Source organism: Schistocerca nitens, chromosome 6 (assembly GCF_023898315.1).
Source record: "Schistocerca nitens isolate TAMUIC-IGC-003100 chromosome 6, iqSchNite1.1, whole genome shotgun sequence".
Classification (NCBI taxonomy): Eukaryota; Metazoa; Arthropoda; class Insecta; order Orthoptera; family Acrididae; genus Schistocerca; species Schistocerca nitens.
The window spans coordinates 421,796,175-421,815,914 of NC_064619.1; the positions used below are offsets into that span (position 1 = coordinate 421,796,175).

At 36.8% G+C, this 19,740-nt stretch overlaps 1 protein-coding gene across 1 annotated transcript in view; it reads left to right on the top strand.

The window, feature by feature from the left end:
* Positions 1 to 19,740, top strand: part of LOC126262284 (rho guanine nucleotide exchange factor 18) — a 628,397-nt gene that overhangs the window by 462,954 nt on the left and 145,703 nt on the right. The window contains exons 16-19 of the mRNA XM_049958802.1: positions 6,188 to 6,279; positions 6,454 to 6,558; positions 15,006 to 15,467; positions 15,559 to 15,713. Of these exons, the coding sequence (XP_049814759.1) occupies positions 6,188 to 6,279; positions 6,454 to 6,558; positions 15,006 to 15,467; positions 15,559 to 15,713 (814 nt within the window). The remainder of the gene's footprint in view (positions 1 to 6,187; positions 6,280 to 6,453; positions 6,559 to 15,005; positions 15,468 to 15,558; positions 15,714 to 19,740) is intronic.

Below are 19,740 nucleotides of genomic sequence, written 5' to 3' on the forward strand. Positions count from 1 at the left end.
TTGAGTTGTTGTCTAGGAACATGTTGCTCATTGTGAGTTCATTACCCAATAACATACTTGATAAGGTACCCATGTGGTCATTGTATTCATGTGAAAATCACTTTAAAACTGCTGGGTAGCAGAGCTCAGTTATTAAGGTCCCAATAGTTTGGAATGGTTGTAGCTTATCATCCATTCCAGTCTGTAATTTCTGCTACTGTAGCTTATTCACGTATCATGCGACGAAGCATGAGGTTTGAAGTACTGACCATAATATAAGAAAAAAATATTAACACTTTGAACCCTTTTCTCTTCCCACATGGTACTTCTCCGTGAACTCGCTAATTGAGAACTGCACTTACATTACAGACAAAATACAGAAATGTTACAGAATTATTATTGTCATGCCATTTAAAAGGGAAATGTAAGTGCATTACAGGAAGATGAGTTTCTTTTAGTATATACACTATCTTATCAAAAGTATCCAGTCACTTATTAGATGGTATTAATGTGGAGTGTGTCCACCCTTCACCTTTGTAATGATGTTAACACTTTCAACACTGCCGTCTTTATACCCTGCATTTGGCTGTGAACTGGCATATTTAATGGATGTTTTAAATTAGATTGCAAAGAACAGAAAAATGATAGGAATATGGTTCTTCCATCACTTACAAGGAAAAAGTAAGAGCTTTATATGAATGTGAGTTTATTTTACAGTATAAAATACAAATGGCTGTTATAATTAAAAGTAGAAAACAAAAATGTTGTGGACAAAAAAGTTTTACATGACCTCTCTCTTGAGTAATGCCATTATACTGTATCTAAATTTTAAAAAAATATCACTGAAATGTCTAACTGCAGGTGCCTGTAAACTAGAGTATTTTAATAGTTCAGATGTAGTTAGCCTCTGTGTGAAAATCCTGGAAACACTGTGGGACGCAAAGGCCAACGCCACAGTCCTTGCACCACCCTCTACTTTCCTTCCTCATGCGCTTACCCGTCTCTTTCTTCCCCCTGTCTGACCTTCTCTGGAAAGTGGCTCGCAAATGTCCTCTCAATTTGTGAGGATGAAGCAGCTTCTTGCTGAAAAATATTTCCGCCCTTCTCAGCCAATTTCTTCCAGACTTTGTGAATAAAGTCTACTAGGAATACATTCTTCCTAGTCTTCTCTTGATATAAAATAAAACTGTTGACAACTGACGTGATAAACAAGTGGAAAAACAGCTTTTTCCATTACTTCAAAGTTTTTCGGGCAAACGGATAATAGCTGGAGAACTGATCTGCTCTGTCATCCCCAGCTTTATTCTTATTGTAATCAATAATAACGTCTCGCTTTACAATTTATGCTATTCCATCTTTGGTCCTCACTTGGATACTAGTGCTGGTAGACTTATGCTTTGTGGAGAGACAAAAAACATCTCGTTTTGACTTCCATTTCACTTCCAAGAGATGGTGTTTGCTTTGAAAAACTATCTGATCTTTTTTTAGTTTTAGTATTTTGAATATTCGTGGCAAACCTTTCCTGTTTTTCATTACAGTTCCCACTCCAAGAGTTTTATTTTCCCACAACATGCCCAAAAGAGATTGACTAGTGTAGTACCTATCCATATAAATGCAATGACCTTTGCCAAACTACTGTGAGCACAACCTTTTTACAAGGCCCTGGATACTATTGTCAACATTACCTGCAGAACCTGTATATACATCACAGTTTAGCATATAACCAGTTGATGAATCGCAGAGAGCATACAGTTTTATTCCATATTTATTGGGTTTGTTTTTCATGTATACTCTGAAGCCTATTCTACCACGAAAGGGACACATTGCCTCATCTATTGCCAGATTAATGCTTGGATGAAAACTACTTTTGCTTTTATTCACAAACAGATAAAAAAAAAAGGCCTCACTTTGTGAAGTGGGTCGTGCTTTCCGTCGCCTCTGCTAATGAACGTAGCATTGTCATTCAAGTGTAATATAGCGCAAAATCGATCGCGACTCAACAATTTACTCACACATCCTGTCTGCAAAAACGGATCTGTTGACCAATAATCACTGATTTTGGGCAATTTGACGACACACACATGCAAAATAATACTGAAAAACCAGTAAATCTCTTGCAATTTTACTGCAGACCACTTATGCCAAACACAGTTTATTTTCGGGCTACCTTTGCATTTCATTGCCGTAATATCGTTACCAGCGTACCGATTCGTTTCACTTTTGATGAGCCGAATAATGTCGTCATCAAAGAAATAACTAAAATATTGAAGCTCCTCAGTGGCACCTGAAAAATGCGATGCTACGCCGACTACTTTCTGGAAATCCGGCAGTGCTGGCTGATCGTCTTGTTCAGACCAATCTTGCTCTTTGTGCTCAGTGAGGCACACACGACCAGGTACCAGAGATGGTAACTGGTGGTCTGTACCACTGTCTGCATAGAAAAAAAAAAATAATGCTAAGATTGGTACTAAGAGGTACTAAATGCAAGTGGAGTAATGAACACTACTCACAATACAAAATGCGGTAATGAACTCTTCACTTTATAAACATTTGAGACACATACATACCTGAATCAGCACTTGTACTTTCATCTGGAGCGTACGAATCTTCTTTTTTAGAATCGTCAATTTCAGATCCTGCATCTCCATAAAGAATATCTAAGATCTCGGCCTCTGTCAACTCGCTGCGCGCCATTTTTACCATCGTAAACACCTGTGAATGAACTGCAGATAACTTCATCTTTGCAGTGCTCGCAACCACTCCCAGAATGAGATAGCCAATTAATCGCTAGCCTCTTGCGGAAGAAGAATGAACTACCTCCACATTAGTAGACGAAACTGCTTCGGAGACCCGCTAAACGCGCTTACGGAGCCAAATAAAGACTTGCCCGTACGGTATACGGGCGCTGTCGCTAACGTCAGGGCGGCCGCACCTGTATGGCGTACGGGCACCATGCTGTAAGTGTTAAATCTGCTAGGGACGCTTTCAGTGAGACGTCTGAATGACTGTGGAGGAATGACAGCCCACTCTTCCTCAAAAAACTAGAGAAGGTGAGTTCAGATGGGAACTGTGGACAGACCAGTCAATTTCCAGATTCTTGTCCATAAACTATTGCCTCACAGATGCTTCTTTATGACAGGATGTGTTATCATGCCAATGAACTCAGCCATAATCTCCAAAATGTTCCTCTACTGTATGCAGTACACAGTTCTGTAAAATGTGTTGCTATCCTTCCACATTTAGCATTTTCTTAAGCATAATAAGGGTACCATATCCTAAGCATGGAAAACGCCTCCATACTTCACTGTTGCCACTACATAGGATGGTGGGTAACTTTCTGCAAGCTTTCGCCAAACCCTAGCCCTTCCTTCAGTTTGCCAAAGCGTATAGCATGATTCATCACTGCAAATCACTTGTTTTTGTCATCCACTGTCTAGTGGCATCACTCTTTACACCACCTCTACTGTCACTTAGAGTTGGCTACAGTAATTTGTGGGTTATGGGGAGTAGTTCATCCATTGTACCCCATTCTTTTCAACTACCTGTGCACAGTCATTGTAATAGCTACGCTGCTGGCAGCACTTAGAAACTCACAAAAGATTCGTTCCACTGATGTTATTCAATTTTTATAGCCACTCTCCACAGTGCATCCGTTCCCTGTCTGTCAGTACATGTAGCCTGCCAGGTCTTGGTTTACAGTTGCACCTCACAATCACATCACCAACAGTTGACGGGGCAGCTTAAGAAGGGTTGAAATTTCCCTGACTGGTTTGTTACATAGGTCACACCAAATGACTATTCCATGTTCAAAGTTACTGAACTCATTCTACTGACAACACAGTACACACCACCTCTTTTTATGCTGGTGGAGCTGCCTCCCCTGACATCTAGTGATCAATTCCAAGTTACATAGTTTCCCAGATAAATAGTTGACATAATTAACTCATTAAAACACCTGAGAATTAGAAGAAAAAAATTTCACATGATCTTTCTCTTGAGTGGTGCTATTACTATTTTGTCACAAAACAGTTCAGCAAAGTTAAAACTGCTTGTATGAAACTGAGAACATTTTCTGTGTAATTTTGGTGTCGTAATCCTGGAAGAACTGTGGGACATGCAGATGTCATTGCAGTCCTTGCACCATATCTACTCAACTTCCTGATGCACTTACCCATCTTCCCTTTCTTTTCTTCCCCTTCTGTACAAACATAGCAGTAGTAAAATGTGTTGGCCTTTCTGTAAGAGGTTGAACATTATCTGAAAAGTTATGTGCATGTTTTGTATCAGTTTGGGTAGACAAAGTAGGTTACTGTTGAAAAATATGTCTTCCCTTTTCAGCCAATAGTCTGCTACAGGTACAATTCTCCCCTCTTTTCTTTTTATAAGATAAACTGTTAACAGTATTAATAATTGAAAAAACTGCTTTTTCTAGAGTTTCAGTATTCTGGGCAGTTGGGAATAACCATGGTGCTGATCCATTGTTAACAATGGTTTTGTTCTTACTGTAGTCAGTGATTACATCTGGCTTCAGGATTTCTGCTGATATTCCTCCGTGGGCCTCCTGAAATTGCGGTGCTTGTAGCTTTATGCAAACACTTAAGTTCTTGTTTCATTTCCCTGCCTTACTTCTGCAGCCAGAACCATCACACATACTTTTGTCTGAAAACTGTCAATCTTTATTGTTTCTCATCCTGGATTTCTGTATAAAATATCAAAGATCTCCAACTCTGTCAACTTGCTACTCACCATTTTTACCTCCCTATTCACTCACGAATGAACCAGAAGACATTCTTTTTGTTGTTCTCTCGATGATACTAGAGTGAGTTGCCAGTAAGTGGAGCCCTTTGGTAGCAAGACAAGAGGAACTGCTGCCATATTATAAGACAAAGTGACTTCAATGACAGGCTAAAAGCCCCGCGATACGGGCATCGTTAAGAATGCCAGGGTTTGTGTGCCCATGTGGAATACTGGCTCCATGAGCCAAGTATTAAAACTGTAAAGCTTCTTTCCTTTGTTTCTGAGGGGAAGCCTTTGTTCTCAACCTAAATGCGTGCTTACAAATAAAAACATTGCAGGCAAGCAATAATAATCCTTTTTTACAAGAAACTGTTACTGCTAATAATGCTAGAAGATTCATTTCTAAAAAAATTCCCAAACGAGATAGTAGAGAATAGCAGCAAATGCTTAGCTTCTTGACGTGTAATTATGTAGTGTAAATACGGAAATATTCTGTAGCCTTTGTAACCAGGAAAAATTTCTGAATGAAGCTTGTAGAGTTCTACTTCTTATGATACAGAAAATGTAATATATAAACAACTGTATAAATCTATGCACTTAGATACCTTTTTTTGGCTGATTTATTCAGGTCTCGTAAATCTTCAATGGCCTTGTACCTGATTGTATGCAGAATTAAATTCTGTATCGTCAAATGTATTAGTAGTGTTAAAATTGTGAAGCATTGATGAGATAAAAACACTCTGTTTGCCTTCAAACTTGGATATGCTTCAGCTGCATACCATATATCGCCATAAGTAGAGGTTTCCATGGTTTAACCCACAGCTTTAAGTGTTATTTACATGTTATCTCATTTTGTTCTGTCCATATTTTATCAAGTAAATCTCTGGTTTAATAACAGCTTTTATGTTTGTTCCACATATAATGGAGCTCTTGATTAATCTAAGTTCTTACAACCCTTGTATCTTTGCTGGCAAATAAAATGAAGGGAAGAGGTTTGAGTAAAATATTATTGGTAAGAAGAATAGCTCCTACCAAATGTGTGTTGCTGATGCTGAATTATAGTCTTCTTTTTTGAATAATTAATTTTGAGTTTTGTAGTAGACCCAGCAACTCCCGTTTATATTACATTACTCATCCCCCTTAATTTTGAAGCACTACAGAGTTTTTGCCCTTAATATAGTATTTATAATTAAACGTTCTTTCTTTTATTATTTTTTATAAATTTAGCCAAGGTTTCTCAAATTCCATTGGTCATTAACTTCATAATTTTTTTCTTTTCTTATAACCTTTTCAAATATGTGTTTTTTTTAGCAGAGATCCATAGTGATTAGAAAGTACTGTTCAATATTATGGTGCTTAATTGTTTAGTTACAAACTGTAAGTAAATTTTCTGATATTGTTTACAGTGTGCTGAGAAACATATTTGATCAATGTAAGTATGTGTTTTACTGAAATGTCCTTTTCTCTCTAGGGCCTATTACAGCAAGTGATCTGGAGACAGACCCTTTTCTTGGCCTGCAAGATGATGAACCAGATTCTTGGACGCCAACTGTTGGGAAAGAGGTATTGAGGCTTATTGATTTGCAAATGGAAAATGGAACCAGTAGTGAATGGTTAAATATTTCATAGGAATCACTTTGCATTCTGTGATTTGGGTGATTCAATTATTGTCTTTCAGATTAAGTTATTTTATAAGCTATCTGCTGATCGTCTTTCACTGTTCTTTTGGTATTGCAGGTGGCTAAGAAACTTAAAGAGAAGGAAGTGAAACGACAAGAACATATTTATGAATTCATCCTGACAGAAAAGCACCACTGCCTCACACTGAGAGTAATGCAGAAGGTATCACATATAATTATTTATGTTAATGTGGTAGTCCACTGTTCACAGTAAGAATCATACAGTACCAATTTAGAACATATCTTATGGGGTAACATAAAATCTTTTTATCATCTTACTGTTGTTGTTGTTGTGGTCTTCAGTCCTGAGACTGGTTTGATGCAGCTCTCCATGCTACTCTATCCTGTGCAAGCTTCTTCATCTCCCAGTACCTACTGCAACCTACATCCTTCTGAATCTGCTTAGTGTATGCATCTCTTGGTCTCCCCCTACGATTTTTACCCTCCACGCTGCCCTCCAATACTAAATTGGTGATCCCTTGATGCCTCAGAACATGTCCTACCAACCGATCCCTTCTTCTGGTCAAGTTGTGCCACAAACTCCTCCTCTCCCCAATCCTGTTCAGTACCTCCTCATTAGTTATGTGATCTACCCATCTAATCTTCAGCATCCTTCTGTAGCACCACATTTCGAAAGCTTCTATTGTTAACAATACAAAATTATAAGTGTGGAGCAGTTTAAATAATTGAGAACAATGGCCTATGCATATTCCCACTCTTCTCTTTTTGTTTTAATTCTGACTTTTCTTTTATAATAGGACTGTATTTCACCATATTTTACAGTCCGTTGCTAAATGGAAGGTAAAGCTGACTTGAATTAAAAACTGACTAACTGTGTTCTGTAAACACTTTTGGTCCTTCTTGCGACATTGCAAGCACACAGTCTTTCATAATTTTTGATCCTGGAATGCAAACTGTAACTATAGATTTTTGTGGAATTTTAGAACGAAATCTATTTGTGGTGGCACTGTAATATTGGGTGTAGTTCCAAAACACAGTTTTGATCAATTTCATGCTTGAGAGATTCTTGTCGCTTTGATGGTATTTGGTAAGCCACATGTGTACCCTGGGTTAAGCATCTCAGGGAACTCTGTTAGTTTTGTCTTGGTTCGGGTTTGGCGAATTTGAGTTCCCTACACTGACAGCTGGTGAGTGAGTGCAGAGTCATCTATGACTGTAACTTTGTGCAGGCTTCATCAACCATCATTCCATATTGTAGTAGAATGGTGTGTGTCACTGTGAGTGGAGATCTTGACTTAGCTGTCTGGATTACAAGGATAGTTCAAAACTCTGTTAAGAAAATAAAAATTACAAAGTACCGAGTGCTTGATAGAACTTGCTTTTGGTAATGAAAGGACAAGAAGGCAGTTTGTAGAAAGGACTCCACTATATATCCCTATGGGTCTAGATGTGATTGCAGCCACTTTGAATGCAGTAAAATATTTGATATATTACACGTTAAGAATAAAAACCTTAACTTCCCAACAGTTGACAAAACTCCAAACAGATAAATCTCTGGGAGAATGTCTAATTGAAAAGGAGCTGCATAACACCAAAACTTTAGGAAGCGTTTTGTGTCGTGCAGATAGATTATTGATGTACCAAAAGAAAAAATGTAAAGTCTAGTTTACAAATGGACACTGGGTTGCGCCACTCATTGCGTGAAATGAGTTGCTTGCAGATGGTTTCATATAGGTCTGTAGACACAGCACCGCCAGAGTACACTTAAGTTTCATCGTTTTGTGAGTACCATAGCCGTGTGTAAAATGAAAGTTTTTATAGCTGTATGAGTAGCGGTTGAGTTAATGCTTGTTTGCATGAAATAGCTGCATAAGATAAAAGATCCAAAAATAAGAAACGTGTTTGTGGCTGGAAAAAGAGAGATGTCGGCCTGGTTGCTCAGGAGTCTTGTTGAAAGAAATTGTAGTGGAAGGCCCTAGGAATTGTTTTAATCATTTATACTACAATTGGTGAATGGAAAGCACTACTGTGATATTTTAAATAAATGAATATTGAATAAAGAATTCAGCTTTTGAGAATCCTGTAGCCTTTCTTTCTGTCAACTATTTTCCATAAAAAAGAATCAGCCAACTAAAACCACAGGATCTTAGTGTTCTAGATGTGGGTGGTTTCACGGCCAGATGTTTTGGTTGCCTGCATTTTTCTTAATTCATTTGTGTGTGTAATCCTAATTGAATGAATTTTGCTCTGCAGCACAGATACTGTCAACCCATCTGTGTTCAGATTGCTTGTGATGGTGCCGAGCACAGCAACATGTCACTGTTTATTTTTGTAGTTAACATAATTAAAATCTCACAAACACCAATGCACAGTATAGATACCCAAAACACGAACGATTTCTGCTGTTCTGCACTTCATATTTCAGTTTGTTTGCACTTGACCGCCGTACCTAACCTCAATACTCATGCAGCTAATGTCGCCAAAGTTGAAACAAACCCAAAGTGATTAGTTTCACGATTTGGGAAAACTTGTGCCGCACGTGCACAGTAGACAGTTGTGCAGTTGCATAAACCTAGTTTTTTCGTGTAAACTAGGCTTAAGAGAACTGGGTACTTGTCCAAAATGTAATGATAAGTGTGAATGGTTAACTAAAAATTTAACCTTGTGTTCAGTAGAAACATATTTGCAGAGTACATAACGAAAATATACATCTTTCTTATGGTCAACGAAGCAAGGTGGTGCAGTGGTTAGCACACTGGACTCACATTCAGGAGGACAACAGTTCAAACCCGCATCTAGTCATCCTGATTTAGGTTTTCTGTGTTTTCCGTAAATAGCTTCAGGCAAATGCTGGGATGGTTCCTTTGAGAGGGCATAGCTGACTTCCTTCCCCATCCTTCCCTAATCTGACAGGACTGAATCCCTGGCTTTTTGTCTCCTCCTCCCCAAATCAACCAACCAATTGTACGGTCGGTCCTCACATTCTTAACCCAATGCACTGCTACACGTGCCTGCATCACTGTGCGGAGTAGCAAGTGTCAGTGTTTCAAAATGAAAGAAAAATACAGTAATTAATGGCAGTAGAGTCTGATGACGTATGATGAAGTCAAGAAGTTGTAGAGAAAGCATCACAACCACCGACCTCTCTAACCTCATTTGGCTCAGCTCTTAAAGGAATCTGGCTGAAAAGTTGGTCAGTACCAATCCACACCCTTGTCTCAGTATCTTCACCTCATTGAAAGTGAAAGAGGAAAGATATAAAATGCCTCCATGAAATGACTGCTGTATTACAGTGGAACATCAATGGGTTTGGCATTCATATAGAACAGTTGAGAGACTCTAGGCACAGCTGGGACACTTCCGTATTTATCTCCAAGAGATTTAATGAAGTTGGTCATTGTCAAATTGGAGCATGTGATCTATTTTAAAGTACACACTCTTATTCACAAATGTCTTCATTGCAAATCCAGTTTCTTGTTAGAAAAATAAAACATTAATTTATCAGGAAGTACACTTTTGTACCAAGAAACTGGATTTTTACTTCTTATGATTACCCATTAGAGTCAAAACTGGTTAACTGTGTAACAGGTACCAAATACTGTCAAGACATTTGTGAGTAAAAGAGTGTGTTCCTACAGATTCGTTTCAAATACTCTGATATCCTGCTGCTGATGGTGTTACCACTTCCAGAGGAAGGCTCACTTTAGTGGAGAGAGGGCGAAAAGTAGTGTTGCCATACTGGGCAACTGCTCACTTACTAACTTACAAGCAGCTGCTTTAATATTGCATATGTCGTTACGGTATCTATATGTATCCCAAACGTACCCTTATGAAGGGTTAGATCCTGAGGCTCCCTGTAACTTTATTACAAGGCTCTCTGCAACTTCATTACATGGTTCCGTAATCGATAACATACTGTGTGACTGTACCACTACTTGCCCAAGAGATTGATCCGTTCGGTACTTTGCCACTTTCTGATCTTTTATATCTCGAGAAAACAGGACAGCCCATGTGCTTCGTAACGCAGTGATGATGATCTCCACCATCAAATTCTCCCACCTTTGCCTACGTAACTCCTTGGGAGCTAGTTGATGATTTACACTTGTGTGCCCTTTTCCCAATCTGGATACAACTAGCAGACTGAGCGGTGCCCAAAAGGAAGACACTGGAATGGATACTCAGCAGAGATAAGTGGACATTGCATTCTTACAGCATCCAGGAATGAGCGAAATACATTACAGCTGTGATCCACTAAAATGAAGATGCATCCATTCCCAAAACTTTGGGCATATACAAAACTGACCATCCTATGGTAGAGAAAGGAATGTTGCTCTTAAGTTACCAAGTCCTATCGCATTGTGAAGTTTCAGATGTTTCTCGACTGCAGAGAAACTCCCAACCTTTCAGATAGCAAAGCCAAATAGATGTTTAATTCCTAAGGGGATTAAACAAGGATTGTAATGTTCCAGCAAGTCCATATTAACATGGGATCATCAGAATTTCTGGGTTTGAAGGGAGACAAGAAATTGCTAATGTAATGAGAAATGGTAGTCTGCGGACCAGTCAAAGAACCATAGTGCAAACAACAGTAAAATATTTCTTTGTAGTGACCGTCATCTCTGAGAGAGGCAGCTGGGACATGGACTCTTAACAGTCAGAGACTTTACAACTGTGTCTTCTCCATATGGGGGCTGAATTTGGTGTAGTGTATGATTTTTGACACATCACTTGGTCATGACAAAATCCATTACAGCATACTGTGGGGCCTCACAAGGGCTGGTAAAGAAACCCTGCTGTTAATCGTTATTTGGGAGACAAAAGACTTCCCCAATCCTTGAAGAGACGTGATATTAAAAATATTTGCATCTCCTCATACCACTGTTTTTTGAATTATTTTGATATTTATTCGTGAAACGTTTACAGTGTGTCTAAATTGCCAGTCATTGAGGTAGTATTAAGCATTTACTCGTGAAAAATAGGAAGTTATGAACAAATCATAAATTTGAAATATACAAAATTGTCTGTTATTAGTGGTATATAAGCAGGCATCTTATTGATGGTCATCTTACACAAATAGTACAAATTCAAAAGCTCTTGTACCTGATTGGTTCATTTGTTATTTGTTGTAATTAGGCATAAAAAGGTATTTTGTGAAGCATCTGTGCTAATGACAATCTATAAGAAGTTTCCACCAAATGACAAGTGGAGAACCTTGTAACCTATTGTATCATCAAATAAATAATCATCATTTGTGACTGTTTGATCACAGCATTAAGAGGATTCCACCAACTTTTTTTCTTCACAGCAGTAGCAAACCAAACTCATGGTAGAAATTGATTTTGGTTATAATTTTACTGCATATGGTACTATCAGTATTAGTGAAATTTTTGATGACTATTATTAACATTACTGTCCCACTAAAACAGGCACATCACTTTTGATAGTTATATGTATGTACCCTAACCCTCCAACCAGAGGAGATTTTATCAATTGCAGACCAATTTTATTCGATAATTAGAACAGTTATGAGGACTGCTTTAAAGAAGTGTAACAAGAAAACCAAAAATGAATTTAGAAGTGATTTTTAATTAACATTCAATGCATATAATGTGGGAAATGCAAAAATTGCATTTAGCGTATAAACACTGGAGAAACTTATTAATAATTTTACTGAGTGTGGGACATCTTGGAGCAAGGTTTCATACACAAGCCCATGTTGCAATCTTCACATCATGTTCTTGTTTCTTTTGATTTTTTTCCTATCAGCATTTCTTCTGGCACAGTATATAAAACGCCTTCTACATGGTTCCTTTTTTGTTGTACTTGGAGGTATGCAGGATATGAAGAGCCTCTCTGTATTAGTCTTGTTGTAATTGTATCTTCTTATATGTATCAAGATAATCCTTGTACATATTTGTCGAAAATGGCTTCAGTTATTTCCATTCTAAACTCCAAAAATGTTTTGTGTGTTGTTTGAATTTTTTTGGAATACAATAAATGCATTGAATAGAAACTGGTCAATAAGTAGGGATAGGAAAAAATTGTTTCATTTTATGGCTGAAGTTGGTGCTATTTTTGTTCATGTTTAGTGTTGTTTTTTGCCAAATTCGTTGTTATATTTGCAGAAGTTTTGTTATTTTTCTGCCCAATTTGGTGTTGTTTTTTTTTGCTAAATTCACTGAATTTTTTTGACAATTTTGGTTTATCAGTGTTTTTTTATTTTTGCCAAATTCAGATGTGAATTTTTTTTTCCACATTCAAGTGTACGGTTGGTTGTTTTTTTTTCCCCAATTCAGGTGTATTTCATTGCTAATTTGTTTTAACTCCGTGTCCCCCCCCCCCCCCTAATTTGGCAGTTTTTGCCAAATGTTGCTTAAATCAGTGATTTTTTTATCTTCAGTATTTCGAATTGCTTTTTGCCAAATTCTGTGCTATCTTTGTCATCACAGAGGAAATGATGCATTATTTTAGGATTATACATTAATATCAGCTTGATGAGATTAGAAAATAAAATGCAATTTTAACATACAATAACCATCAGTTACAAATATATAGTTATAACATTATTATACAGCAAAATTACAACTTTGATGATATCCTGCAGAAATGTCAATTTCATGATGTTTTGCTAAAAGCCAGTAATCATTATTTTATGCATTAACATTTTCGTGAAATTTTCCTGTCCCTATCAATAACATATGATGAAGTATTTGCTCGTAATATTTCTTTTGCTGTTTCCTTGTGGTCTTGTAATAAGAAAGTTCTTGATCCGCACTGTCAGTGCCACCCATTGTATTGTTATAGTCGCATATTAACTGAGGGTTTGTTATTTCACCACCTCATTATGTTTCCATTACATGTGATGATAGATGGTATATAGTGCTCAAAGCACAAATTATGATTTTATCTTGCCATTTTAGGACCATGACGTTGCCCCTCTGGAAAGCTCCGATTTCTCCCTGTTTAGGTTTTATGGCTGCAAACACAGTCTGTAGACACTTTCTATCCACTTGGAGAGTTCCATAAATACACGTTGTGTGTTATACAAATAATTGGCAAGTTTAGGTGATGTGTAAAAATTATCAGTTGTTACACAATAGCCCTTGCCTAATAGAGAATCTATTAGCTATAAAACAGTTTTGGTAGACATAGGGTATTCTTTATGCTTATCGTAAGTATGGTGTATTTTTTGCAGTGAAAAATGTTTCATATGTAACCCTTTGTGAATCACACAGAACAAATGATTTGTAGCAAAGCCGAAATCTTTTCATTGGTAATACTGTTTCCAGCCAAACCTTCCATTGAATAATTATAAGCTTTCATTCATGTTACCATTTCTTTCCAAACTAAAGCTGAGTTGAACTTGATTTGTAAATATTTAATAATTTCATACGCTTTTTGTAACTTTGCACATGAATATGTGTCTTGGTTGAAAGTGGGATTACCCTAAAAGTGCCAGTATTTCATAACCAATCTGAATCTATCTCAAGGTCAGACTACGAATTGTTTTGCATTTCAACCAGTACCTGTATCATTCAAGTAAACTGACTATACTTTGTAACAACAAAAGACCTATGACAAATTTCTTTTCATTTTCATAAATGCCTCTCCATTTCGTTGACTTGAAATTCATATTTTTGGACAACTGGTATGCATACTTGATTTCAGTTACTAGAAAATGAAACCAAATATTGTCAAAAATATATTTCGGAGTACTGAAATGTTGTAGCATTTGTTTTTAAATTTGTTTTACTCCCAGGATTGAAGTAAAAGAGAAAGCTGGTAGAGCATTAGGAAAATCACTCTCATCAGTTTCATTCCATATGCAAAAATGTCCAAATCCATTATCTTCATCCGATTCTTCATCGCTCTTACTGAAGATCTCGTCACAACAGTTGTTGTCCCTTCCTAAATTTATAGAATCTTCACTAGAGTCGCTGTGTCCAGTAGCAGCCACACATTTCAACACATTAAGAACATAGGCTCACTGTTAACACTGCTGCTACGCAACTGAATGTATATTGTAACAGTCTTTTTCAAATGAAATGACATATTGTAGTGCAGTGAAAAGTAATGTTTTACAGAATTTTCTTGCTGCTTGGACATATCTCTCATACTATTACTATTAATTCTTAACAACAGTTTGTTACTTCCAGCTGTGTGCTGCCTAATGTGTATTCTATGATGCAATTAAACAGGTCATAACTTGACCATTCCCTTCGGCCATGAGACTTGATAACTTGTAAAATGTGACTCCCAATGTTCCAGAGCAGCAGAAAAATATTTGTCAGGAAAATAGAGACTCTGCTATACAGAAAGCCCAGAAATCATATCCGACACAATAAATGCATGCCCACTGGAATTATATGGAAAGAGCTGAACATATGCATGCATTGCCTGTAGCTGTAGGGTTAAAGTAAATTTTGTAGAGATGTTCGTTTTGGGCCCCTGCACCAATCGTTGTATGTCAAGTGTAACACATTTACATAATACATGAGATTAATTAAATGTGTATTTGTTCATTCTGGACATTGTTGAGAGGCTGTGGTATACCCAGGGTATGGTCATGTGGACAGATGATGATTAATTTGTTACAGTCAAGTGAATGTTAACTTTTTTTCATATAGTCATGTAATTTCTGTGTTCCAGGTGTTCGTTGAAGGCTTTCAGAAACATTTTCAGTTAGGCAATGACCTAGAACGGATGTTTCCATGTTTGTCGGAATTAACAGAAATTCATCTTAATTTTCTTCAACGGTTGCGGCAAAGGCAAAAGGAAGAACCTGTTGTTGTAACAATCAGTGATATATTACTTGAACAGTTCTCGGGAGTCTGTGCTGAGAAACTGAAATCTGCTTATGGTGAATTCTGCAGTCGTCATAGAGATGCTGTAAATATATATAAGAATTATCTCCATGACAGGAGGTTTGCAGAATTTGTTAAACATTGTCAAGTCAATCCATTGCTGAAGAAGAAAGGAATACCAGAATGCATACTATTTGTTACCCAAAGACTTACCAAATATCCACTTCTCATTGAACCTCTAATAAAGACTGCCAAAGACAATAAAGTAGAACAGGAAAATCTTACCAAGGCACTGGCACTTGTGAAAGTAAGTACTATGCAAAACTTCACAATTAATTTTGAATAATCAGGCATTTGGACAGTTATTAATGTGTAAGAATTGTTGATTCCTTGTGCAGGAAATTCTCGTCGAAGTTGATGCTCAGGTGGCAGAAAAAGAGAAAGAGGATCGCAAACTTGAAATATACAACAAAATTGAAGCCAAATCTTTCACTATTTACCGAGGAAACAAGTTCAAGAAATCTGACATATTGCTGGAAAACAGGAAGTTAAGGTATATTGATGGATTTTTTTATTTTTATTCACAATTGTACAATGAAGAAAAATGTGTTTCTACCAGAGGGTATCCTACTCTAAAATAGTCACTACATTTCTTCTTCATTCAGCCATAATTTCTGGTTGCTTCACATAGATAGTTGGTCTGTAAGCTTTATTGCTGTATCTTCCATGCCAATTGATGGGACCCTCTGTTTCTTATTGTTCTCTCTCTCTCTCTCTCTCTTTCTCTCTTTCTCTTTCTCTTTCTTACAGTCTGCTGCAGTTTGTTTATTAATAAAGATTAACTGTTTTGCAGAACGTTATAGTAACTTCTTTTTGTAATATATATATATATATATATATATGGATATGTGTGTGTGTGCGAGTGTATACCTGTCCTTTTTTCCCCCTAAGGTAAGTCTTTCCGCTCCCGGGATTGGAATGACTCCTTACCCTCTCCCTTAAAACCCACATCCTTTCGTCTTTCCCTCTCCTTCCCTCTTTCCTGATGAGGCAACAGTTTGTTGCGAAAGCTTGAATTTTGTGTGTATATTTGTGTTTGTTTGTGTGTCTATCGACCTGCCAGTGCTTTTGTTTGGTAAGTCTCATCATCTTTCTTTTTATATATATATATATATATATATATATATATATATATATATATATATATATATATATATATATATATATACGTATTTGCATCTTAATATACAAAATCATAAAAAGCTTTTTTCCAATTACTGTTTCCCCATACCATCATCTTGTGTGTATGGAACCAGAAAAGTAAAAAAAAAAGACTACACTTGCGATCAGAGAACACAGATAATTATGTGGCTGCAATCACATTACAAATTGAAATCAGGCTATCAAATTTTATTAATTTAAATATTATAAAATTGTATAATATAATATTATAACAACAAAGGAAGAATTATATGGAACACACTTAAAAGTAATACAGGAAATAAAATCCATGGAAATGAGGTCGTTTACTTACATAAAACTATGAGAATTCTGTTCCTTGGAAACTCTTGGAATGATCATCTACAATAGAATTTGTGGTACTTCTCAGAAAAAAGAACACTGTGAATTTCAAAAAGGACGACCAACTGAACAGGCTATATTCCTCAAAATGTATTATATACTAACATAAACAAATCACAGATTTCTATCATTGTGTGACATAGTTTAGGCAGTTTGATTCAACAAACTGTGATATGATCTTGCAAAGGTTTAAATATTATTATATAGTTGAAACTTTTTATAGTTGTGGTCTTACTTTATGATGTAGAGCAGTGTGTATTAGTTCCACAGTGAGTGAGGAGATGAGGTGTTTAAAATACTGTACCCAGATTCAGGAGGACAAGGCATGCTGGGAAAATGAACACTTAAATCTTTGTGTGTGTGCTCTGATTTCTGTTGTTTTATTACAATAGTCATTTCTACCTACGTATGTTAGCATCATTGAAATATTTTCACATTCAGAGGAGAGGGTTGGTGATAGAAATTTTGTGAAAAGATTCTGCCACACCAAAAAACACTTTTGTGCTAACGAGTGCCAACAGAACTCGTGTTCTACATCCATGACACTCTCACCCCTATTTTATAATAATACAAAACGAGCTGCCCTGCTTTGAACTTTTTCCGTGTCCTTTTTCAATCCTATCCGATATGGATCCCACACCGCACAGCAATTCTTCAGAAGAAGAGCATAGTATAGGCAGTATCTTTAGTAGACCCGATGAATCTTTGAAGGGTTCTACCAGTAAATTGCAATTTTTGGTTAGCTTTCCCCACAACATTATGTATGTGATGGCTCCAGTTTAAGTTATTCATAATTGTAATATGTAAGTATTTAGTTGAATTCATAACCTTTGGATTTGTGTGATTTATTGTGTTACCAAAATTTAGTGGGTTTCTTGTGGTACTCAAGTGTATAACTTCACACTTTTCATTATTTAGTATCAATTGCAACTATTTGCATTCTACAGATATATTTTTTAAATCATTTTTCAATTTGTTTTGATCTTCTGATGACTTCACTAGAAGGTAAATGGCAGCATCATTTGAAAACAATCTAAGATGGCTGCTCAGATTGTGTCCTAAATCATTTATGTAGATTAGGAACAGCAGAGGCCTGTAACACTTCCTTGGGGAGTGCCCAGATACCATTTCTGTTGGACTTGATGATTTTCCTTCAGTTTGATAAGAAGTCATTTGTGAAGAACTGTGTCAAAATCCTTCTGAAAATCTAGAAATATGGAATCAACGTGAGATTCCTTTTCATTAGTGCTTGTTACTTCATATGAATAAAGAGCTAGTTGTGCTTTACAAAAGAATACTTTCTGAATCTGTGCTGACTATTTGTCAATAGATCATTTACTTCAAGGTAAGTCATAATGTTCAAATGTATGTTCCAAAATCTTGGTGCAAATCGACATTAGTAGTATGAGTGTGTAAGTCAGAAGATTACTCCTGTTTCCTTTGCTGAGTATTGGTGTGAACTGTGAAACTTTCCAATCTTTAAGTACATTCTTTCATCAAATGAGCGAGTGTATATAATGGCCAAGTATGGAGTCATTGTATCAGCTTATCCGAAAGGAACCTAAGTGGCTATACAATCTGGAGTGGATGAACTGCCTTCATTAAGTGATTTAAACTGTTTCACTGCACTGAGGATATCTACTTCTGAGCTACTCATGTTGGCACCTGTTCTTGATTCAAATTCTGGAACGTTTACGTCTCATTCGTTGGTCAAGAACTTTCGGAAAAACGTATTTATTTACCCAACTTCAGTGCCACTGTTATTAGTAACATTACCATTGCTGTCACACACCGAAAGTATTGATTGTATCAAGCTCTCTTTGGACTGTATTGGACTCCCTTTGGATTTTCTGGCAGATACTGAGACAGAGTTTCATTGTTGGACACTATCAAAAGCATCATGCATTGAAGTATACACTAAATTTCGAACTTTAGTAAAAGATTGCCATTGTTTGAGATTTTACGTTCTTTTAAATGTGGCCTCCTTTTTCCATTGCTTCTGCAACAGTGTTCTAACCTGTTCTGTGTGCTGTGGGGTATCAGTACAATTTCTTAACAATTTATTTGTATATACATCTCTCAATTGTCATTCATACAATTTCTTTGAATGTAAGCCACATCAGGTCTACTCTCACATACTCAGTTTGGAAGGACTGTCTTGTAGGACGAAACAACCAGAACTTCAGCTGAGTTTTTTAATCGATTTATTTTGCATTTATTTTTGGTGGATTTGGGTGTTATGGTATTCAGACTTTTTACAACAACCTTGTGATCACTAATCCCTGCATCTGTTAGTCACTAATCCCTGAATCGGTTATGATACTCCTTTTTCTCAAGATTATCTGTTGTTAAGAGCTTAAGTATGTTTTCACAGCCAGACATTTACATTTAGAATGGGTTCCTGAACTAGTTGCTCAAATTAATTTTTGGGGCAGACATTCAGTACAATTTCAGGTATTTTATGCCTGCCACTGTCTTCAAACACACATTAAGACCAACACATCAAGGGTAGGATGAAGTCACCGCTAACTATAATTGTATGATTGATTGATTTTAACAGGGAAGCTAAAACAGCTTAGGTCTGACCCGCCACTGCCCGCACCGAAACTAGGTTTATTGTGCGGAATCGCTCCTTGTATATCTAGTAAAGCCAACCAGTGCCCTTAAATAGTGCAAGGAGTCCCTCTACCAGTTTTTTGTTAGACACAATTTCTTCACATCTAGTTGTCCCGAATATTCTGTATCTTTTACTCTCCAATGCCATGCATTCGAAGATTAGGTGTGATGCAGTTTCTTCACACTCATCACAGATCCTACATTTAGGGTCCTCTTCCGTTATACCTATTGAAATTCCCATGGCTGGTCATCAGTCCAGTCATGAGTTTGATCTCTTTCCTGTTCAATCCCAAGATTACAGAGCTTTTTTTAAAACATGGCATGGACATCATTACCTTACCATGTTTTTGTTTATGGGCCTTGGTCCAATATCCTACGTGCTG